Raw genomic sequence first — 24534 nt, forward strand, 5'->3', positions numbered from 1 at the left:
TGAGGCCTCAGTATCTCCAGTTAAAAGGTTTTTTTTAAAAAGAATAGTAAGACTGGTGAATATTATGGCATGGTCTTTAGGGCACATGATGAAGCTACTCTGCTAAAGCTAAGCAGGTTTGAGTCTATGCCCAGGTGGGAGAACCTGGAAACTCCCATGCATATTGCTTTGAGTTCCGTGAAGGAAGAAGGGTGGGACAGAAATGTCATAAAAAGAATAAATAGGTAATATAAAGATGCCTACCAAAATTCAGCAGAAAGACTTAGAGCAGTGTTTTCCAACAGTGGGCCTCAGTTGGACCACTTTTGGTTGGACCACTGCCAACAGCTGAATGAAGGTGTCCAGGGGACAGAGGGAAGAATGGATGCGGAATCTCCCTCTGAAAGGATAGGACCAGAGAGTGCACTGGAAGAAATTAGAAAGAGAAATACATGGTTAAGTTGAAGCAAATGAAATAAAAATAAATTAAGAATAGAAAAGGGAATAAAAAAGGAAAGCTGTTGTAGGAAGATGAAGTAAATAAAAGGAGCAGCAAGAAATGATGAAACAAACCAACACTGGTGGGTGGAAGGAAAGGTACAAATTAAGTGTGAAAGGAGAAAGGGAGAAGAAATTCAGGAGATGAGTAAAAATACTCTGAGAGTATTTTCTGTAGCCCCTTGAACAACTAAGATGTAATCAAATATTCCTGAGATGATGCCCTTTTCTAGCACCCTCCTTGTTTTCCAAAACTTTCTTCCAGGTTCCTGCAAGAACCAGCTGCCCATAATTAGTAACCCATGATTTAGAAACTTTATTTTACACACTTGCTGGGGGCTTATTTTACCCAACAAACATCATGCCATCTTGCCCTTATGACTGTCAGCTGGCAACAAGAAAGACCTTCTTTGAAAGGAATGCCCTACCTTCTTGCACGAGCTGCTTTTTCATACGGTATATGTTTAACCAATCTCTTTACCCAATACCTTCCAGATCTCTTTCTGGGCAAGTCTCCTATTGAATGTGATGCTTCTCTCTCGTCAAATTGATTAGTTGTCCTGGGTAGAGTTAAGCTATAGCAGAATTGCTGGAGGGTGTGACATTAGAGAACCAAGCTAGAACTGTCATGTTCTGTACAAAGTCGGCAAGACTGACAGGTCGAAAGAGTGAATGACATGTGCTTCTAAATGTGAGAAGAATATGGGTGAGCAGGCTTCCAGAATCTTGAAAGGTTATTGTCAAGAACATAAAGAACCACCCTTTAATTTATTTCTGATGATGAGGACTGATTTAATTTGTTGCAAAGCGGAAAGAAAAGATCAGCAACTTGGCTCACTTACTAGAGTCCATTTGCTCTGCAGTTTAGCAACTCTGCTTGTCGAGTAGTTGAGTTTGGATAGTTTGGATTTTGTTTTTTGCGGTGCTACAAATGTTGCATTAAAGTAGAAACTTGGAACTTAATGGCTTTGAGATCCTTCCTTGCTCTTCTGGTCTCAAATTCTGCAGGTGTAGCATAAGTCAAGATACTGGGCAAGATACTCATTTCTGCTGTGCTCAGAATCTACATGGGGGCTCTGATGTGCATATAAAACTCAGCATGAGTTTCCCTGTTCTCTTCAGTACAAAGGACAGCTCCGTGTGTGCAAGGCAGGATGCTGACTTTAAGAGAAAGTTACTACATTCTTTCTTTCATGGCACTCTTTGTGTACGCTAGTTACTGGACTAGGGCTACAATATCTGTTGAAATGCTTGATCTAATAAATTGGTCTGCTGTTTCTGAGATGCTCTTGCAATGTACTTTGTCACCATTTCAGCACCAGTTAAATGGCCATCCGTCTGAGATTACTACTGCTCCTGTTACCATATCATAGATAGTCCAGGTAGTCCGGAGGGTGAAATTGCTGCTGGTGAAAAGCATTTCATGCTACAGAAGCCGCTTGTACCTTCAGAGATGAGACTGGATCTAACAGCACCCCCAAACTACAAACCTGACCCCTAAGCGGTTGTGCAGTTCTGCCCAGAACAGACTGAATCTTGTCTCCCTGGGTAAACAAGCCATTCACCCAAAGGATCTGTTTGCTAGTCTGGAGTTAGTTTCTGTTTACTGACCCTCTCCCAGTCCAGTACTGATCTTAGGTACTGGTTCATTGCATCAACTGCATCACCTGAATTGGCAAACAAAGGTGAAACATAATTATGTGTCACCGGTATACAGACAGTGCACCTCAGTTCTCTGTTCCACTGAGAAACTAATCAGTGGTTCCATGTAGATTTACTGTAACTGCAACTTTTATACCGTAACCTATATGGCCGTATCCAATGCTAGTCATACTCTGAGTAGACACACTGAAATTACTGAACAGGTTCATTATTTGCCAGATTACGTTGGAGCACATTCTGTAGCAAGGATAACTCCTCCCATTGGAACTTGATAGGTAGAAGAAGAAGAGGAGTTTGGATTTGATATCCCGCCTTTCACTCCCCTTCAGGAGTCTCAAAGCGGCTAACATTCTCCTTTCCCTTCCTCCCCCACAGTAAACACTCTGTGAGGTGAGTGGGGCTAGGGCCTTCAGAGCCATATATCCCATAATAGCTAGCCTGTACACTTGATGCAGCATTGACTTCTTCTCCCTTCCTCCCACCCACTCCACAAACATGGGACACATCCTTAAAATAATTAGTCATTTCATAGTGGCTCTTGTGAAATCACCTAAGGTCAAGACACTTTTACTCTGTGTGTGTGTGTGTGTGTGTGTGTGTGTGTGTGTGTGTGGTAGTAATCATGGTGAGGTATTCAGTCTTGTGGACTAAACAGTGTAACAGACTTTGAAGATTGCTGTTGGAAGCGAAGAAGGCAATCAATCCCCTGACATGGTCAGAGCAGCTGTATGTTTATGGCAATCAATAAGCACACAAGTGTTTCGCTTGTTTGTTAGTAGTACATTTTCCACTTGGCCATAGTGGCTGAGGAAGCCCATCTTTGTGAATGCCTTGAAGCAGCAGGGACAGAGCAAATCAGGTGTTGATTATTCATAGCAATGGAAGAAGTGGTAATCAAAGATACTCCTGGCTTACCTTTGCTCTTCTTTGTCTTTCTGTGTTTCTGATTGATGTAGTGGCGCTTTCCATGTTGAAGATGGTGCTGTTACATGCATAAATATATGGCACGTGCAGTGTGTACTGGCAATTAGTACTGCTGCAGAAGACAAGACCTAGTTTCCCATCTGTCATCTCTTGGCTAGATGGTTCTTCAGAGCATTGCCTACTTTCTGTGTTTGACACCTAAACCTCTTAACTGATTTTGAGTTACTGATACAAGTGACAAGCTACCTGGAAAGCGTGAGGTGTCCTACCTTTGCACAGATTTAAGGGATTATTTGACTCTGTTAAAGAGAGTATGCTGCTTGTCTGAAGGACTCACGTTGGTTACCAATAAAGGAGATGCTAATTGTGTAATTTGGGCTCCTGCCAAACAGTAGGATGAAGTCAAAAAGGCTTTATGCCTTGGAGAGGGCTTCCTTGTTCATCATTATCTCCACAGGCAGCTGGGTTTTGTTTTTATTTTTAAATTGTACATAACCTAGAAAACTGTAGACACAATAATAATAATAATAATAAATAAATAAATTATGCATTGTTGCTTGTCCTATTCTCATTAGTTAGGATGAACAGTTCTTCTAAGATTTATCCTTCTTCTTTTTAGTGAAAATGATTTCTGTACATATGCATGCGCACACACACGTGCGCGCGCGCGCACACACACACACACACACAAATATACCCCTCTGATTTTTGGACATGGGGAAACTTGTTCTGCATTCCAAACCATCTCTTACTGAAATCCATTGGAGTAGTCTTTTGTTCTTTCTCCTCCTGCTACATCCAGCCATGTGGAATAGATAGATAGATAGATAGATGATAGATATAGGCAACCCGTCTTCAAGGCTATGCTTTGAACTATCATTTTAATTCCGTTTGCCCAGCTGGATGCCTGTCAATAGCATGTTGGAAGGGAAAACTGATCTAATGGTGCATTTCTCAGCAGGGGACTCAGTTGTGGTTTACTGAATCCCAGTGGCATCCTCAATTAATTTCAGATTTGGAGTCTTTAGCTGTAAAAGTAGTAACAAGTGTTTTTCCTTTCACTGATGGAAATGGTTTCAGTTCCATTTTGGAAACCGTTAGCAAACAGTATGTTTCACGTTGCTAGCATTACAAACGTAATGGTAATTTAGAAATGGTGCTGTTCTGCCCTCCCACACACTCCCAAACACACTCACACACAGCAGAATACCCTGGCATTTGCTGTCTTTAGAGTTGTCACAGCAAGGCATGAGTCTTCCTGTTACAAAAGGCAGCCAAAGTTGACATCTTTAGGGCGTTCGCGGATAATGCTAGTTTACATGGATGCTGTACATATGTGAAGCCATGTTACCTCGCAGTGGCCATAATCAAAACAGTAAAAACTTCAATGAAATCAATCTGAAAAACCAAGTAGCGTACCAAAAACCAATTAACAGAAAAGTGGGGTTATTGTACAGCATAATAGCGGGGGCTCAGACAGCCCACCCTGAAAGCCTCATGACTAGGTGACAAAACTAGACAAGCTTACGGGGAAAATTCGGAACCGGTGAGACCAGAGATTTACCGAGGACTGGAATAAATTTACAGAGTATATTAAGAATATATGTGAAGCTCAATTAACATTTGTAGGTTTTCAAGAAGCTCTGTGATAATAATGGAAAGAAATATTGTTTTATAATAATTGTTAAGATTAATTTGGTTAAAAAAAAACAAAACAATACAGATGCAAGAAATGTGAACAATTGTGAAAACATGAAAATTTCCAGAAAGGCTGAAGGAAGTCTGAAAGTGGAAAGATTAGAATTGGATGTATAATTCAAATGGAATGTTTTTCATTTATTGTTAAATTTGAAAATTTTATAAATAATTTTTTTTAAAAAAAACTAGGTGACAAAACAAAATTTAGGGGGAGGCCATGCTATGATGTTGATGCCATAATGTTATGCACTGTTCCTCTCGTCCACCAGCCGCAATTTAATTAGCTTGGGAATCTGGAGCAGTACCCCCAATACTGATTGAAGGAGAGAAGTAGCCAGGTCCCAAGCCATTAGGGCAGGCGTGGGGAATGAGTGGGGAATCTTTTTTCAGTCCAGGGTCTGCATTCTCTTCTGGGGCAACCTTTCTTTTTCATTTTCCTCTTTTTTTCTGAACTTGAAAGATCTTTATTGAGTTAAAATGAATACATACACACTGTACTGTCTGGGGCAACCTTTCAAGGGCCACGTTCAAGCGGTGGACAAGGCCAAAGGCAAAAATGGGCAGAGCAACAAACGTAAACGTCACCTTTGTATATAGACTAATTTCTACACACATTCGTACACCCTGCTCTTCCCTCCATCCAGGTGAGCAAGAAGCATTATTGGAGTTCAGGGATACATTCCATCCAGGCCAAAGCACTCAGGGTGAAAAGCAGGACCAGTGAGAGGTGTTGCCTGGGAGCATCAGCTGGGGAAATCTGAGGGGCAAATAGAGAGGCATTGGGGCCTCATTTGGTACCCAGGCCTGAGGCTTCCCACCCCTTTCTTAAGGCTGTAAAGGGAAGAACTAGGACTTGAATTGAGTCCAGAAATACATGGCTAGCCAATGAAGATAAGAGCACCAGAATAAAACCTGTAACAATCTGGCAGCTGTATTTTGGACTGATTTAAAGCTCCTGGATGTTTTCAAGTGCAGCCCCATGTAGAGTGCATTACAGTAGACTAGTGTAGACTTTAGCTTTCATACTCTGTCTGTGAAACTTCCTAGATAACTTCCAATATACCAGAGAAAGCTGCAGCTCAGGTAAGACCTTCCTTTAAAGCAAAGTCCTACCCTCTTGCAATCAGCCGTCCTCTGTTTTTGGGCAGTTTATGTGGTTAGAGGGCTGGTCCCTGTCCCTCTTTAGTGAACAAATACAGGCAGCAACAGGATCATCGAGTCTGGGATGATATCTTACCAATCAAAGTTAAGCTAACGGAAGTACTTTTCCTTTCTTTTTTAATCTCATTGTTTTCAATTACTGCTTTCTACACAATACCACCAAGTTGAACTCACCTTAAATCCGGACCATTTTTAATCCTTCTGTCAGTTAAAACCTGATGTGCACATGCCTTTTAGAACTGTGGAAGCAAAATTCAAACATCTTAAGGAGCCAGTAATTCTACTATCACACTGCTCAGAGTGTGTGAAGTGTGTTTTGTTTTGTTTAAAAAAGGAAATGACTTTTAATTCCCATGGGGATTTGATTATTTGCAGATAAACCGCTTTAGCAAAGTGGAAGATCGGGCAATTTTTATCACTGACAGACACCTTTATAAGATGGATCCAACAAAGCACTACAAAGTGATGAAAACCATCCCACTATACAATGTAAGTATTGGAGCTGGAGCCAGGACTCCACAGTACGAAATTGCTAATGATCCAATTTCTCTGTTGTAAAATTGATGAGAGCTCTGGTCAGAATTCTGTGAAGTGCATAGAGGTATTTTATCTGTATATCTTCCACAAGTACAGTGGTACCTTGGGTTAAGAACTTAATTCGTTCTGGGGGTCCGTTCTTAACCTGAAACTGTTCTTAGCCTGAAGCACCACTTTAGCTAATGAGGCCTCTCACTGCTGCCGCGCCGCCGGAGCACGATTTCTGTTCTCATCCTGAAGCAAAGTTCTTAACCCGAGGTACTATTTCTGGGTTAGCAGAGTCTGTAACCTGAAGCATCTGTAACCCGAGGTACCACTGTATATATATTTTAAAAAACTTGCAACCCACTCTTTGTCAAAAACCCCCAGGGTGGGTTACATCAATAGTGGGATTGCAGTTCATAATTAGCATATTGTTGCTGGGAAGTTTCAGTTGGTGGTGGAACTACCAAGAGGAGATGCCCAACAGATCTCAAGCTGCAGACAGAATGGTATAAGTGCCAGCTCTTAAGGTAACAGGACTCTAAGCCATTCAGGCTTTATAGCTCAATATCAAAACCTGGACTCAGGCTCAGTAGCAAATAGGCAGTCAGTGCAGATCTTTAAGTGCCATCAGAATATTGACAACTGTACTTTGCGCTATCTGCAGTTTCTAAACCATGGGTAGGCAAACTAGGGGCTGGATCTGACCCAGTTGCCTTCTAAATCCGGCCCGCGGACGGTCCAGGAACCAGCATGTTTTTACATGAGTAGAATGCGTGCTTTTATTTAAAATGCATCTCAGGGTTATTTGTGGGGCACAGGAATTCGTTCATTTATTTCCCCCCCAAAATATAGTCCAGCCCCCCACAAGGTCCTAGGGACAGTGGACCGGCCCCCTGCTGAAAAAGTTTGCTGACCCCTGCCAGGTCTAAACCATATTCAAGGGCAGCTCCATGTAGAATGTTTTACAGTAGTCTAAACAAAACGTTTCTGGAACCTGGATCACTCTGACCAGGCTATCCCATTCCTTGTCACCAAAGTCATTTGGGCTCCCAATGACAAAGTATCCAGGAGCAGCTACCAGCGAGAAACCTATTCCTTCAGAGGGAATGCAGCCCCATTCAGAGCAGGCTGCCTCCCTAGTTCCCAGACCCAGAAACCACCAATCTGCAATACTTCTAGCATGTCAGGATTGAGCTTCGGTTTCCTGGCTCTCGTTGCCTCCAGTACTGGTCAAGATACCTGCATGATGCCTGCACGATGGCAGGAGAATGGGGGGTGGGGGTGGGCTGTTCTTCTTCTTCCTCCTTCCCTAAAGGCTTAGAGGCACAGAGGAGGTTTGGAATCTTGTTCTGTTGCAGTTTCTACTTTCAGCATGTACAGAAAGCGCTAATGGCTCCTAATCTCATTCTGTAGCACAGATAGGAAGTCTCTACAGCCAGCCAAAGGGCCAAACTAGATGGCAAGGAAAATCCATGAGCAAAATTTCCTGCTGTCTTTAAAAAAAAAAAATTACTTGGAAAGCCCCATGTAGCTGCTTTGAAAATCAAGGAAGTAGAACAAGCAGCTGTTAGCTGTGTTTCCACACACTGAGCTATCTGTGTGTTCTTCCCCTACCCTCAGCCCCAACCTGTGAACTAATTCTTTCCAGAGGAGTGGTGCAATTTATATTGGGGTAAATGAAACACTCATGTTGCTGCTTTCGCAACCCTCAAAGCAACTGCATAAGCCTGCTATTTCAGTATTTTTGAAAGGGGGTAAGATCTTGATCACAGCTCTCCCTTCCCGTTGGCCACTGACTCGCAACTCTGTTTGTCTCTTGTGGGTCAGCATGTCCCTGAAAGAATTTCTTTCAAAATGTGTGATACTCAGCTGGGGGTTTGTGCCCACAAGGCCTGAAGAAGTTTAACATGCTGAAAGGCTGGCAGACTGGCTGGTGTAAAGGAAGTCACAGCTGGGTGACCTTGGGCCAATCCCACTTCTCTGAAGTCTCTCAGCCCCACTCACCTCACAGAGTGTTTGTTGTGGGGGATGAAGGGAAAGGAGAATGTTAGCCGCTTTGAGATTGCTTCGGGTAGTGATAAAGCGGGATATCAAATCCAAACTCCTCCTCCTCCTCCTCCTCCTCTTCTTCTTCTTCTTCCTCTTCCTCTTCCTATGAACAGTGGCTGTCATATAATGTTTGAAACACATTACTTTGCCTATGATGGCTAGTACATTCGCATCACACATGCATTTGGTAGTATAATCACATTTGGCCACTGAGGCACCCATGGGAACTCCCAGTGAACTGCAAGCCATTTCAGCTTGCCTTGCTTTCAGGGATCTGTTTTAACACGGTAGAAAAAAAATTAATGTAGGATTTCAGTTAGCTCACAAAAACCCCCCAAATTTGTGTATGCGAGGACCAAGGAAGTGGGAAATAATGTGATACACAGTGGACAAAGGGCAAAAATTAAACACTCCGTATGGTACTGGAATGTTGGAGTTTTATTTTACCATCCCGGCTTGCAAAGAAGCAAAAGGAATTGCCTAGTAATAAGTAGATAGTATGCATATTGCTGATGGCCTTCCTGGAGGAACTGCTCTTTTCCATTGTCTAGTACTTCTAAGGACATCTCATTGAAATAAATGTAAATGAGACAAATTAGCTCTTGTTTTGTGCTGGAAAATGTTTCCGGAGCTGCTTTGTCTGTGAGGATGGATTTGAAAGGAAATAAGTTTTCAAAGGGGACGTGGGTGGCGCTGTGGGTTAAACCACAGAGCCTAGGACTTGCCAATCAGAAAGTCGGTGGTTCGAATCCCTGCGACGGGGTGAGCTCCCATTGCTCGGTCCCAGCTCCTGCCAACCTAGCAGTTCGAAAGCACGTCATAGTGCAAGTAGATAAATAGGTATCGCTCTGGCGGGAAGGTAAACGGCATTTCCGTGCGCTGCTCTGGTTCTCCAGAAGCGGCTTAGTCATGCTGGCCACATGACCCGGAAGCTGTACAATAAAGTGAGATGAGCGCTGCAACCCCAGAGTCGGCCACAACTGGACCTAATTGGTCAGGGGTCCTTTTACATTTACCTAAGTTTTCAAAGAGCCACCCTGATCCAAAACTTTGTAGGTCACCAATGTGCCTATGGATCTGTGTGAGCCAGTTTTCTGCATGATGGAGGTTTCTCAAATGCTGGAGAGCACGGCCAAATTTTCGTTCATGCACACTTCCATCAATATTTGTTTGTTTACTATCCCAACTTTCATCAATCCACAATCCTAGGGTGGGTTGCATAATAAAATATATAGGAAAAGGTAAAGGGAACCCTGACCATTAGGTCCAGTCGTGGCCAACTCTGTGGTTGCGGCGCTCATCTCACTTTATTGGCCGAGGGAGCCGGCATACAGCTTCCGGGTCATGTGGCCAGCATGACTAAGCCGCTTCTGGTGAACCAGAGCAGCGCACGGAAACGCCGTTTACCTTCCTGCCGGAGCGGTACCTATTTATCTACTTGCACTTTGACGTGCTTTCAAACTGCTAGGTTGGCAGGAGCAGGGACCGAGCAACGGGAGCTCACCCCGTCGTGGGAATTCGAACTGCCGACCTTCTGATTGGCAAGTCCTAGGCTCTGTGATTTAACCCACAGCGCCACCCGCATCCTTCATAAAATATATACAGTGGTGATAATACCTTGAGGGGACTGGTGTGTGAAATCCTTCCAGCCTGCCGAAATTAACCTTATTTTCCTCATCAGTATTTTTGACGTTTTGTTGCCCACATTATCAAACTCGGTTTGTTTTGGGAGCTGCCCATTGCCACTGATTTATTTATTTTTTTACACATATGCCCTCTTACCTAATATCTTTGTATGTAGTGAAAGTGGGGGAGCCTCGATATCTGCATAATCGTGTGGGGGATGCTCTTCGTAGAACAGCTCCATTATTTGGACTGATGCTTTCACCAAGAACATGGACCATTTATATTTGAGCCTCGCTGTTTATTTCTCTGCCTCACCTGAAAAGATGTGTTTACTTTACATCTGTAAGATGGATTGGCCCTGTGAAGGTGTACAGGAGCTAGCCTCCTCAAAGTGCCTCTGCATGCCAGCAGCGCTCACAATCACTGTTTGCAAAGCTGCCCTGTCAACATAGCAACATCCCTTGGGAAAGGCGTTGCCATGGAGATCTCAGGCAGTCAGCTGATGCCTGGTCCTGCCGAAGCTTGTTTTCCCAGCTCAAGAAGCCATTCTGTCACTCTGAACCTTACAAAAAAAAGCAATTCCAAATGGGGAGTAATATCCCACGGTTTGCCTTTGACTTGTGGCAGTAAAAATCCTGGTGACTTGAAACCTCTGGTGGAGTTCTTGTGCCTGGTGTTGCCAGCCAAGATGGCATATGCCAGAAACTGAAGGATAGCAATAAATAAATGCATTAAGAAGGGAAGATATGATCCTAGGGTTGAGGAAGTCTGTAGCTGGCGTACAGATAATTAGGAAATAATAATACATTCTGGAAAATGGAGGAAATGAAGATAATTTTCTCTTATTTCACACATGCCTGTTACTATCACTTTGCAAGCTTGTTTTATTAAATTGAATCAGGATGTGTTCCTGCGTTCAATTGTGGCATTTTGAGAGTGTAGATTCAGTGGATTTGTGCAGAGTTTGGTACCTCACAAAGCAGTGGTACAATTGCTTCACCATGCACCTGCCTTACAGGGCGAATCACAATTACCCACGCCAAGATGCCAAAAACAGATTTAAATCAATTATTTAAACTAATCTACCCTGCTGAAAAGGCCCCTGTAGCAGATTATTGGAGCTAAATATGGGTTGATAGTCCACTGCATAGCAACCATTCACTTTTTATGTTCTAAAACTAAGTAGTAAATGTAGTACTATCCAGAAGTCACAGTAGTACAACTGACCGTTGAGTTATTGAATGGCACCAAATTGACTTTCCCCATTCTAAAGGCTTATCGTTTTTTCAGGATTGAAACCTAGAGAACAATAACTTTGTCCCAACTGTTTGCTAGGGGACACAACAGTTGGCACTGGCCATTGCCCCTGGAATTGGCCTGGATGGGAGAGGGGAAGGAAGATCAGGAGTGGGTATTGGGTTAGCATTCTCTCCTGCCTGACCCCAGCTCATAAAGGTAAAGGTAAAGCTACCCCTGCCCGTACGGGCCAGTCGTGTTCGACTCTAGGGTTGTGCGCTCATCTCACTTAAGAGGCCGGGAGCCAGCGCTGTCCGGAGACACTTCCGGGTCACGTGGCCAGCGTGACGAAGCTGCTCTGGCGAACCGGCACCAGAGCAGCACACGGAAACGCCGTTTACCTTCCCGCTAGAAAGCGGTACCTATTTATCTACTTGCACTTAAGGGTGCTTTCGAACTGCTAGGTGGGCAGGAGCTGGGACCGAAAGACGGGAGCTCACCCCACCGCGGGGATTCGAATCGCCGACCATGTGATCGGCAAGTCCTAGGCGCTGAGGTTTTACCCACAGCGCCACCCGCGTCCCTTGACCCCAGCTCATAACTCCCCATATTTGTTTGAAGAAGGTACAGGCCGAACACAGCTGGGAGCTGGGGGCACTGTTATATGGTGGTTCTGCTCCTTCCTCCTGGGCCGCGTCCAGAAAGTGGTGGGGGGGATGAGTGTTCAGACCCCTGGGCTCTCACTTGTGAGGTGCCTCAGGGTTCCATCCTCTCCCCCATGCTTTTTAATATCTATATGAAGCCACTGGGAGAGATCATCAGGGGGCTTGGGCTGGGTGTTCATCAGTATGCAGATGACACCCAGCTCTAGCTCTCCTTTAAATCAGAACCAGTGAAGGCGGTGAAGGTCCTGTGTGAGTGCCTGGAGGCGGTTGGAGGATGGATGGCGGCTAACAGATTGAGGTTGAATCCTGACAAGACAGAAGTACTGTTTTGGGAGGACAGGGGGCTGGAGGATGTGGGGGACTCCCTGGTCCTGAATGGGGTAACTGCGCCCCTGAAGGACCAGGTGTGCAGCCTGGGAGTCATTTTGGGCTCACAGCAGTCCATGGAGGCACAGGTTAATTCTGTGTCCAGGGCAGCTGTCTACCAGCTCCACCTGGTACGCAGACTAAGACCCTACCTGCCCGCGGACTGTCTTGCCAGAGTGGTGCATGCTCTAGTTATCTCCCGCTTGGACTACTGCAAAGCGCTCTACGTGGGGCTACCTTTGAAGGTGACCTGGAAACTACAATTAATCTAGAATGCGGCAGCTAGGCTGGTGACTGGGACTGGCCGCCGGGACCACATAACACCAGTCCTGAGAGATCTGCATTGGCTCCCAGTAGGTTTCTGAGCACAATTCAAAGTGTTGGTACTGACCTTTAAAACCCTAAATGGCCTCGGTCCTGTATACCTGAAGGAGCATCTCCACCCCCATCGTTCAGCCCGGTCACTGAGATCCAGCGCCGAGGGCCTTCTGGTGGTTCCCTCATTGCGAGAAGTGAGGTTACAGGGAACCCGACAGAGGGCCTTCTCAGTAGTGGCGCCCACCCTGTGGAATGCCCTCCCTTCAGATGTGAAGGAAATAAGCAGCTATCCCATCTTTAAAAGACATCTGAAGGCAGCCCTGTTCAGGGAAGTTTTTAATATTTAATGCTGTACTGTTTTTAACATTTGATTGGGAGCTGCCCAAAGTGGCTGGGGAAACTCAGCCAGATGGGCGGGGTATAATTATTATTATTATTATTATTATTATTATTATTATTATTATTATTAAATGTGGGGTCTCTTGATTCCTTGCAAGAGAATGCCTGGTCACAGAGCGTTCAGCCTTCTGCCTGCTTTCAGTCTCATCCCCTTGATTAGAATCCTAGAAATACAACTGAACACACCTAGACCCTGCTCTTGGAGGCTTTCATAACAACAATTTCTAGAAGTATGCACTGCTGTTTGGGGAATTCCTTTTTACATGAGCTTTCTGGTGCACTGAAAATTTCTTGAAGTCTTAACCTTTCTCTCCCGCAAGGGGGAAATGGCAGAGAGGTGTTGAAAGGTGTCAGAAAGGAGACAGTCTCTTTTTTTCATGCTAAAACAAAGAACAGTCTTTGAAGGTTGAGTTTTTTCTTAAGTTCCTTGAAGAAACTAGCAGTCAGTCTGATCCAATTATAGCCATTCTAAATAGCTAGGAATTCTCATCTGAGTACACTTTTGTCAATGCTTAACGTTTCACTACAAAAATGAATAGCAATTATTGGGTTTGTGCCTGAAGAATTGTGCTCTCCTCTGGGATGTTTGAGCGATCAAAGCTGTATCAGCTTTTAAAATTTAAAGTCTATACCCTCTAATACACTATATTATATGTATGTGTGTATATTATGTATGTATGTGTATGTGTAAATAAAAATTCTGGGGCAAAGCTCTTTCAAACCTTTGCTTAATTTAATCCCTGATTATTAGACAAAAGCTTGTGTGTGCCAAACACAATCCAGAATATAGAAATGTATTGGCTTTTTCTACGAATCTGGTTAGCAGAAATGCACTGTAAGCAGAATCAAAGCCCCATCACCAATACTTCGTCAATCAGTAACCTCTTTGTTATCAAGAGAGCCATTGTATGGTAGCATGCGCAGATATTTCAATCTTTGTTCTGTCTCACCTGATTTATTGCTACATTTGCACAAACCTTTTAACTCGTTAGTATTTTTTTAATAAAACACATATGCCTCTTTTAAAAAATGAATAGCGAAGGGAAGAGGATTAATTTGCACTTACTGAACCAAGACACGCACTGAAATGTAGTTATCCTTTGGAGTTGACACTTACCTAGATTTTGCAATGCGGTTCTCCAATCAAAAGAGCATAGAAAATGCCTGCATTAGTAAAAAATGTTTACAGAAATGTAAGATTTCAGGGGGAAATGCTTCAAAAATGGATACATCAGAAGAATAAAGGTAAAGGGACCCCTGACCATTAGGTCCAGTCGTGGCCGACTCTGGGGTTGTGGCGCTCATCTCGCTTTATTGGCTGAGGGAGCCGGCGTACAGCTTCTGGCCAGCATGACTAAGCCGCTTCTGGCGAATCAGAACAGCACACGGAAACGCCATTTACCTTCCTGCCGGAGCGGTACCTATTTATCTACTTGCACTTTGATGTGCTTTCGAACTGGCAGGAGCAGGGACCGAGCAACGGGAGCTCACCCTGTCGCGGGGATTCGAACCGCTGACCTTCTGATTGGCAAGTCCTAGGCTCTGTGGTTTAACCCACAGCGCCACCCGCGTCCCACATATATATGCACACAATTGTATATGAATTTTCATGTGCCAATGCAGAAACAGGATGGACTTAAGAATGGAAAATGAGAAATGGAGAGAAACCAAAATGGGCAGATTTCACCCATCCCTACCCCAAGGCTGTACAGCAGCAGTATATAGTCTGGGATGTGTGTACTGTTCTGCTACAAAAAAAGGTCTCCATACTGTGTTCAGAATATTTTGTGCCATGCAAATATATTTTCAAAAATTTTTATCAGTTGTCAATTTCTGTGTTCTGTGTGACGATCACATTTTGTGGGAAATGTGTGAGTAAGTTTGGAGATGAACTAAAAATTCCTCACAAAATAGTCTTGGTAGCCCAATCTGGTCCAGCAGTCTGGTCAGGCAGATGCCCACAGGAAGATACAGTATGGGTACAGTGGCACTCTGATCATAATCCCCAGTGCCTAGTGTTCAGAGACATGCTGCTCTGATGCAGGAGATGAAATATGGTCATAATGACAAGTAGCCATTGATAGCTTTTAGGTGGAGCTAGATAATTTCAAGGAGGGATAAGGCTATCTAAACTGGTAGCAAATTCCAGAGTTTAACTAAGTGTGAAGAAACACTTCCTATCATCTGCTCTGAATCTCTTGCTGTTCAGCTTCATTGAATGACTCCAGAGTCTCCTATTTTGTGTGTATCTGTGTGAGAGATGCTACCTATCCACTTTCCCCACATCATGCAAATACATCATTATCCCCTCTCCCCATATTCATCTAAAAAGCTCCAAATGTTATAAGCGTTCCTCAAAGGGGAGTTGCTCTTGCCCCTTGGTGAATTTGGTTGCCCTTTTCTGCACCGCAGGCAGAGAGTGGGACTCCAGATACTTTTTATAAATGGCTCAGGGCCACAATACCTCAAGGTATCTTTCTATATGAACCTAACCGAACCCTGAGATTATCTTCTGATGCCCTTCTTTGTGTGCCTCCTCCTCGAGAGGTCTGGAGGAAGACAACACGAGAACGGGGCCTTCTCTGCAGTGGCTCCCTGTCTGTGGAATGCTCTCCCCAGGGAAGTTTGCCTGGCGCCTTCATTATACACCTTTAGATGCCAGGCAAAAACGTTCCTTTTTAACCAGGCCTTTGGTTGATTTGATTGACATCCGATGCCCTTTTAAAATGTGGAGGGGTGTTTTTTTGGGGGGTGGGGGTTATTGGGTTGTTGTTTTTCTTTTGATTCTATATTTTATGGTTTTGTGTTCTGGTTTTGTTCTGTGAGCCAGCCTGAGACCTCTGGGTATAGGGCTGTATATAAATTCAATTAGTAGTAATAATTCTAATCAGTACTGTTTTCTGGGGGGATGCAGGGATATGCATACCCCTAAACATTTTGTGAATCTATAAGTTTGGCCTCATTGAGGGGCCGTGTTTCAATATGAATAGGAAACTGAGAGTACCCTTAAATTTTTTTTAGAAAGAAACCCTGATTCTAATAATTATAAATATATCATACAGTGCAACTGAAACAAAGCTTCCTAATATATTTCTAGTATGCTTAGCATACTTCCTAAGTACCATATTTTTTGCTCTATAAGACTCACTTTTTCCCTCCTAAAAAGTAAGGGGAAATGTGTGTGCGTCTTATGGAGCGAGTGCAGGCTGCGCAGCTATCACAGAAGCCAGAACAGCAAGAGGGATTGCTGCTTTCACTGCGCAGCAATCCCTCTTGCTGTTCTGGCGTCTGAGATTCAGGATTTTTTTTTTCTTGTTTTCCTCCTCCAAAAACTAGGTGTGTCTTGTGGTCTGGTGCGTCTTATAGAGCGAAAAATACGGTACTTGAGGTGCTACTGTGAAATTTAATGTATGCCTTGCTTTTAAGGTTCTGTTTAATTGCTCAACTGTCTGTAGGCACTTCTATATTATACAAAGTCATATTTGAAATACTAATGTCAAAACATATAGTGTGCTGCTCGTAGTAAACGTACCTGTGTCCCTGTGTTATTTCTGCTTTGAGGTCACTTGAGAGGCAAAAGCCAGGCACTTGCCCTGTTAAAATCTGGTTAATCAGACATGGCTGTCATTCCAGAAACGGGTGGTAGGGGGAAGGTGTCTGTATTTGCAATCTAATTTTCTATGACTACTGCAAAGCATCCACGAAGGCATGGAACTTGGTGAACCTTAACGTTTCCCTTCTTTCTTTGCTCAGCTGACGGGATTGAGTGTCTCCAATGGAAAAGACCAGCTTGCAGTTTTCCACACAAAGGACAACAAGGACCTAATTGTGTGCCTCCTCAGCATGCATCCAGTCAATGAGAGCAAGATTGGAGAGTTGATTGGAGTCCTGGCAAATCACTTCAAAAGGTTAGTTTGAGTACACATCATCAAGTCTTGCTTTGGGATGGCTTTTGACTCCATTTCTGTAAACATCTGGATATCTCTCTAGAGTTTGACTCCTCAGGGCTTGCACAAACCTGTATTTTGACCATGTAAGTAGCTCTTTTTGGCTACCCAACAGATGTGTCAACTGTAAGCCAAACTCTAGGTTTTGTGACACCATGCATCTGTATGTGCTTCAGGTTTGACTGTGTAGGGCCAGAATAACTGCTGATAGTTGTCCCATGTCTGGAAAGAAGCAGTATTTGGTCTCAGCTCGTCTGTGCCCTTTAATTCCCAACAGCCTATTCCACTGCGTCTTCTATTTTCCACTTGCACCCACTAATTATGTGTATAATTTGAAAAGCACTCAGCTTTTGTCACAAAGTTCTTTCACACCCAGAATCATTTTGACTTGATTAATAATAGCTGCTGCTACAGCGGCTCTCCCATTTATTACTCATCCTAGCTTTCCTTTAATCAGGCATGGCCAAACTTGGCCCTCCAGCTGTTTTGGGATCACAACTCCCATCATCCCTAGCTAACAGGACCAGTGGTCAGGGATGATGGGAATTGTAGTCCCAAAACAGCTGGAGAGCCAAGTTTGACCATGCCTGCTTTAAGTGAATTCCCTTAAAAGGTTCAAGCTTGAAATATGACCAGTTTTGGTCAGTAAAAGTTGGCGTCTACTACATTGTTAATAGAATTCAATATAATATGTTGTTATGGATGGAAATCCAAAATGGTCCTCCTTTTTGCAAAATGGAGTTTGGCCTCCTACATCCTTGACATGGTTTCATAGTAATCTACTCTTTATTAAAACATACCACAGGAGCCCAGTATAACTTATGTGGAACCTTTTGCTGAACCTCGTCTCAAATTTAAATTAGTATCAAATAGTATGATATTTGGAGGGACGCTGGTGGCGCTGTGGGTTAAACCACAGAGCCTAGGACTTGCTGATCAGAAGGTCACTGGTTCGAATCCCCACGACGGGGTGAGCTCCCGTTGCTCGGTCCCTGCTCCTGCCAACCTAGCAGTTTGAAAGCATGTCAAAGTGCAAGTAGATAAATAGGTACCACTCCAGCGGGAAGGTAAACAGCGTTTCCGTGCGCTGCTCTGGTTCTCCAGAAGTGGCTTAGTCATGCTGGCCACATGACCCGGAAGCTGTACGCCGGCTCCCTCGGCCAATAAAGCGAGATGAGTGCCGCAACCCCAGAGTCGGTCACGACTGGACCTAATGGTCAGGGGTCCCTTTACCTTTACCGTTACCTTTACTATGAGTGCCTCCTTCCAATTCGCTGAGGTTTCCCCACTCCAGATTATACTATTGGGTGTGGGAGAGAATATCATGTGAAGCAAGCTTTGACACCTGTCTCAGTCCATTGCTTGAGACCTGTGGTAGATGCTTTGTCTGTGTGCTTTGTGCCTCCATAGTTGTATAGGATGTTAGGGGAGCAGGTAGTACTTCTGGTGGGGGATATGTCATGTTCCTTCTGGGGTAGTTTGTCCACCTTTGGTCACCACCCTGCACTCAGCTCTCACCAGTGGTTCCTAGAAACTGTCAGCATGTGACAGCATCCCCAACCTGGGAATGGCTTTGGCTGGCCAACTAAACCAGGTGAGGGGAGCTGATGAGTCTCAACCCCTCAGCGAGTTAGTGACTTCCCCTGCATGCAAAGACAGGCTCCGGCAGATTAAGCAGATGTGACCAATAATGGGTCCAACAGTCAAGAAGGTGGTTTCCTCACATGCTATAGAAGGAAGTGAGGGTCTTTTCAACCGGGGAAGATGGCGCATCTAGGAGAAGGAAGACTCTGGTCCTAAACTTCTGCTGCCTTGTGGGATATTTTCGGGAAAATAAAAGACTAAGGAGTAAACCCCACACAAATCTGGAGTGGAGTCCCTACAGCGGTTGGATGGCGTCTTGTATGCCTCTTTCTGGCAAATCCTGCAGCCAGGCTGCTGCCAAATGTATTGTTCTGCTTTTCTTTGGACCATATCACCAAGGCCAGAGGGGAGACTTTTCGTCTGGGCCACCCAGGACCTCCATACACACCTCCTAGGCTTGTGCCCCAGAGAGATGCTAACACAGTGGTTTGACTTCACCCCTGGAAGCGCACTCCTTTGTCTCTTGAGACGATAGAGGTCAACAAGTTTGTGCTGCAGGAAATTATACAGATACCCAGTAGAGGGTGCTAGTGAGGTGGGAGAAACTGCAATGATGGGAGCTTGAGATCTGCTAGTTCCTGACTTTCTTGATTCCAGCTACCCCAGTGCCTTTAGCCTTTACCTATTAATTTACTATGGCATAATTCAAGGTGTTGTTGTTGTTTAGTCGTGTCCGACTCTTCGTGACCCCATGGACCAGAGCACGCCAGGCACTCCTGTCTTCCACTGCCTCCGCAGTTTGGTCAAACTCATGCTGGTAGCTTTGAGAACACTGTCCAACCATCTCGTCCTCTGTTGTCCCCTTCTCCTTGTGCCCTCCATCTTTCCCAACATCAGGGTCTTTTCCAGGGAGTCTTCTCTTCTCATGAGGTGGCCAAAGTCTTGGAGCCTCAGCTTCAGGATCTGTCCTTCCAGGGAGCACTCAGGGCTGATTTCCTTAAGAATGGAGAGGTTTGATCTTCTTGCAGTCCATGGGACTCTCAAGAGTCTCCTCCAGCACCATAATTCAGAAGCATCAATTCTTCGGCGATCAGCCTTCTTTATGGTCCAGCGCTCACTTCCATACATCACTACTGGGAAAACCATAGCTTTAACTATATGGACCTTTGTTGGCAAGGTGATGTCTCTGCTTTTTAAGATGCTGTCTAGGTTTGTCATTGCTTTCCTCCCAAGAAGCAGGCGTCTTTTAATTTCGTGACTGCTGTCACCATCTGCAGTAATCATGGAGCCCGAGAAAGTAAAATCTCTCACTGCTTCCATTTATAATTCAAGGTATAGTTCAGTAAAACTATCTCTCTGGTCGTCTCACACAGAACAATATTTGCTACAGTCAATAAGCCTTAGTTGACCTAAGTCAGTGTTGGCCAGCATTTATCCTCCAGACCAGACAGTGGTCCTCCTGGAACCAGGAGTTTGCAAACTGACCCCCTTACATGTGTCCATCGCCAAGCTCCATAGTTAAGTTGGTGCCATCAAGTAATAATAGCTTTGCAGTTATGAAGGCATGGCTGGAGCATGGCACAGGAACAAAGGCCTTATACTGAGTCAGACCCATCTAGCTCAGTGTGGTTGGCACTGACTGGCAGTGGCTGTCCAGGATTTCAGACAGGAGTCTCTCCCAAGCTTAGTTGGAGATGCCAGGGTTGAACGTGGGACCTCCTGCTTGCGAGACAGATGCTCTGCCACTGAGCCCTTTCCCATAAAAACAAATATTACTTGAAAGCAAAAGAAATATTACTTGAAAGCATAGATCAAATATCTTAACAATTAAAAAAGTTTAGCCAATCAATTTCCTGAAAAGAGAGTAGCATTGAAAGATATTGATTAAGGAAGCCTGTGGCGCTGTGGGTTAAACCACAGAGCCTAGGACTTGCCGATCAGAAGGTCGGCAGTTCGAATCCCCGTGACGGGGTGAGCTCCCGTTGCTCGGTCCTTGCTCCTGCCAACCTAGCAGTTCGAAAGCACACCAGCGCAAGTAGATAAATAGGTACCGCTCCAGCGGGAAGGTAAACGGCGTTTCCATGCGCTGCTCTGGTTCGCCAGAAGCGGCTTAGTCATGCTGGCCACATGACCCGGAAGCTGTACGCCGGCTCCCTCGGCCAATAAAGCGAGATGAGCGCTGCAACCCCAGAGTTGGCCACGACTGGACCTAATGGTCAGGGGTCCCTTTACCTTTACCTATGCATATGCATATGACAGTATCAGGAGGGGGGGAAAATAGGGACCACAATTGAAAAACAAAACAAATCTCTGATTTGATGGACCCATCTTCCAACTACCCTAATAATGTGGATTTCACTGAGCTTTACCACACCTGTGGTGGGGGTGAGGAGATTGTTTTCACTGCAGCTGCTCTAGAAGCCCTTCAGCAGCCAAAAATATTTTCAGCAATTTGCTTAATGGAAACAGTGGAATGCAAACCTCCACTCCCTAAAAAGAAAAGGGGGGTTCATATTGCATAGCAACTCCAGACAGAAATGCTTTTTGTCCCTCTTTCTTCTACAGTCAGGTTTATTGTGCTTTTCTGAACTGGGATCCTGATGCTTAATTTGTATCTTGTAGCACTTAATTGCTATGTCCTGTTGCCTGCTTTGGGAGCGTGGAATCCCAATGTACATAAGTAATGCACAATTAAAATGCTTTAAAGATTTTGAAGTTGCCCCACCCAATCCAAGGGCTCAGGCTCATAACCGTGTCCCTGATTACTGTCCCGAAGGCTTGCAAACTTAAGAGCAAGAAATAATGAAAGTAGGGAATAGTTGGAGAGACAATACATAAAATGTAACGGGATACATGCAATTCTACACTGATGGGGTGTGTGGAGAGGTAGGCCAGCTAGATTGAACCAAGGTATTCAGCAAACAATGAGTCCTATTCACTTCATGTGGCACCCTAGTGGATGTGGTGAGAAAGTCACTGTGTTGGTGCATCATGCCAAACCATGGTTTTGTGTAATGTGAGCATCAGGCTCCTGTGCTCCCTATTCCTTCTCTTCCTACATGGTCAGGAGAAGGACTTGGGGAGCTTTTATTTTCCATTGGCCTTAAACGCATCTGTTTGTTTCATTTGAACTGATGAGCATGGTTTCGCACCATGATCAGTTTCAAAACAAGCCAACTTCAGACCATGGTTTATGGAACTGACTTGTTTCAAGAAAACCTAGTTAGTGTAACCCACGATCTTCAGTACAGATGAAATGACAAGTCACATTTATGGGAAACCAAATGTAAAAGCTGCTGAAATCCTCCTCCTTGCTATGCAGGGGGACAAGTGTGTATTGGAGTGGCAGGGAATGAACAAGCCTTGAATATTGCTACAATTCATGCATCTCGCTAAAACCATGGTTTAGTGTGACGTGCAAGCACAACCAATGTGTTTTGCTTTGTTTGCTTGAGCTCTACCTCCCAGCTTTCAGATTCGTGGAAGATTTCTTTAAAAATATGAAGTCAGTATCTGCCTCTAAGGAGTGGGCTGCTGTTTGAGGTGCCAAAGCTAGATTTGCAAATTTTGTTGTTCTTATTGTTTAGTCATTTAGTCGTGTCCGACTCTTTGTGACCCCATGGACCAGAGCACGCCAGGCACTCCTGTCTTCCACTGCCTCCCGCAGTTTGGTCAAACTCATACTGGTAGCTTCGAGAACACTGTCCAACCATCTCGTCCTCTGTCGTCCCCTTCTCCTTGTGCCCTCCATCTTTCCCAACATCAGGGTCTTTTCCATGGAGTCTTCTCTTCTTATGAGGTGGCCAAAGAATTGGAGCCTCAGCTCCTTGGACATTATTGTTTAGGACACGACCAAATTACATCTGATGTATAAACGTGAGAAATCAAGAGAGCACTAAAAGAAAAGGGAAACTAAGCACCTTTTGTTGCTTTGGGAAACACAATCATATGCTGCGTAACTCACCAGTACTCACAAGGATTATCCTGCTACCTTTTGTGGGGTGAAGTCCCTGGTGCATACAAATGGTTTGTGAGTGACGGGCAAACTTTTGACAACTCCTGTGTTACAGGTCAAGGTGGAGAAAGGACTGGGGAGCAGGTTACATGTTGGCACAGAATATTTGTGCCTAGCAGACGGTCCCTCTGCTGCTGGCTCACTATGCTGTGCATACAAAGATCTCCCAACTATACCAGTCAAAACAAATGAGACTTGCCAGACACTTTCATGCAATATTTTCCTCATTTCTCCAATGCAGTGTACACATGCCTCTCCCCTTGCCTGTTTGTTTTTCCTTCTCTTTAACCTCTGTAAAATGGGGCCAGTTCACCAGACTTTTTCATAAACAAGTGACACAGGAATAACATGAGCCACCTGCACACGTCAGACTAGCTGAGTCAGCTGAAGCTGTTTCAGGTGAGCCTAGTCTTGGGTCACTAAACATCCAGTATGCAAGGAGATGAAACTGGAAGGGTTGGTGCTGAAGGTACAGGAAAAGGAAATGGGTGAAGCAATTGAGGGCAGAGGGAAGACAGAAGCAGACAGCAGCCATTTCAGAATGACTTGAAATACAAAACATTCACCAGCTGTGGATGTTGCGGCTTGTGGGTGTAGTTTTCTGGTCTGCAAATGGCCTAAGGACTACTCTCGGCCTAAGGACTACTCTCATTTAACGTCAGATTTACACAAACATTGTGGTGGTGTTTTTCATCATTCTCATCAAAAGTACTTTTAGAAATCCCACCCTCAATCCTGTGCTCCAAAAGCATAGTGGAGCTTTTGTGCTCAGCAAACAAATGCTATGTTCTTGTAAACAGAGCTGGTTTTGCGTTGTGGTTAAGAGTGGCAGCCAGGATCCCTGCTTCAGATTTCACCTTAGCCGTGAGCTCGCTGCGATCTTAAGGAAGTCACTGTGTGTTAACCTCAGGCCCAGCAGCTGCAGAATGGGGAAAATAACTGGTGTCAGTTGATTGGCAGAGCTGTCAGGTCCACAAGTTCCCCAGATGTGTAGCACTTCAAGAACGAAGGCTTTTTGCACTCCCTAGAAGCAGTGCTTTCGTTGTGATGGTACTCAACATTACAGAGTCCTGTCACCTCTCCCCCTCTGTCTATGGCAACCATTCTGTGCTGGAACTCACAGTGCTCTTATCAAGATATGGGTACCAGCAGCTCATTTTACCAAAATAATAATAATGAAGCACTTCCTAAAAGCAAGCCAAATTCAACACAGTAGGTCTTTTCCATCCGCAAACATGCTTTGGGTTGCACTGCACATAATACAGTCATACCTTGGTTCTCGAACGGCTTACTTGATGAACTAATTGGCTCCCGAGTGCCAAAAACCCAGAAGTAAGTGTTCTGATTTTTGAACATTTTTTGGAAGCCAAACCATAGCTAACAACTGACCCTTATTTGGCAGGAAAGTCCCTTATCCCAGCGCTGTGTCCCGCTGCTGTCCTTTATTGATGATGTCCCTTAAATTTCCCGGGTTTCAAAGGAAGCAGCTCCTCTCTCTTCCTCCCTGCCAGCCAGGGAGGAGGGAGGCTCCAACTGTGTTGCTTGGCTGCGTTGCTCGCCTAATAAGGAGTCTAAGAACGACTGGGGGGTGGAGCTTGCATGCCTTGTGCCGATCAAATCGGCTGCGTTGCCTGGGGACTCGCCTTTGCTCAGCGCTTCCCAGCGGAGAGGTGACGGTGGTTTTCCTTGCTGCATCCCCTTTGCCGGGCTGCTGCGCTGTGGGAACCACTGCTTGAGGCTTCATTTGGCTGCTGGCTGGGCTTTCTGCCTTTGGCTCAGAGGGGCTCAGAAGTTGAACATACCTGTGTTTGGAAAATCCCTTATTTTGGCTGCTGATCCCTTATTTTCGAGGCTGCTGGTCCCTTATTTTCATATCTGTAAGTTG

General features: G+C 44.7%; 1 protein-coding gene across 2 annotated transcripts in view; it reads left to right on the forward strand.

Moving 5' to 3' along the window:
* MYO1D (myosin ID) overlaps positions 1-24534 on the forward strand; it is a 172543-nt gene that overhangs the window by 94023 nt on the left and 53986 nt on the right. Inside the window, exons 20-22 of one of the 2 annotated variants that reach the window (XR_014557432.1) lie at positions 6298-6411; positions 16857-17512; positions 17620-18117. Coding sequence is in view for 1 of the 2 variants with exons in the window: in XM_083709142.1 (XP_083565268.1) it covers positions 6298-6411; positions 16857-17011 (269 nt within the window). In the remaining variant the exon portion in view is untranslated. The remainder of the gene's footprint in view (positions 1-6297; positions 6412-16856; positions 17513-17619; positions 18118-24534) is intronic. The other variant, XM_083709142.1, reaches the window with a different exon arrangement.

This window comes from Podarcis gaigeae (assembly GCF_964106915.1).
Source record: "Podarcis gaigeae genome assembly, chromosome: 13".
In the NCBI taxonomy this organism is placed as follows: Eukaryota; Metazoa; Chordata; class Lepidosauria; order Squamata; family Lacertidae; genus Podarcis; species Podarcis gaigeae.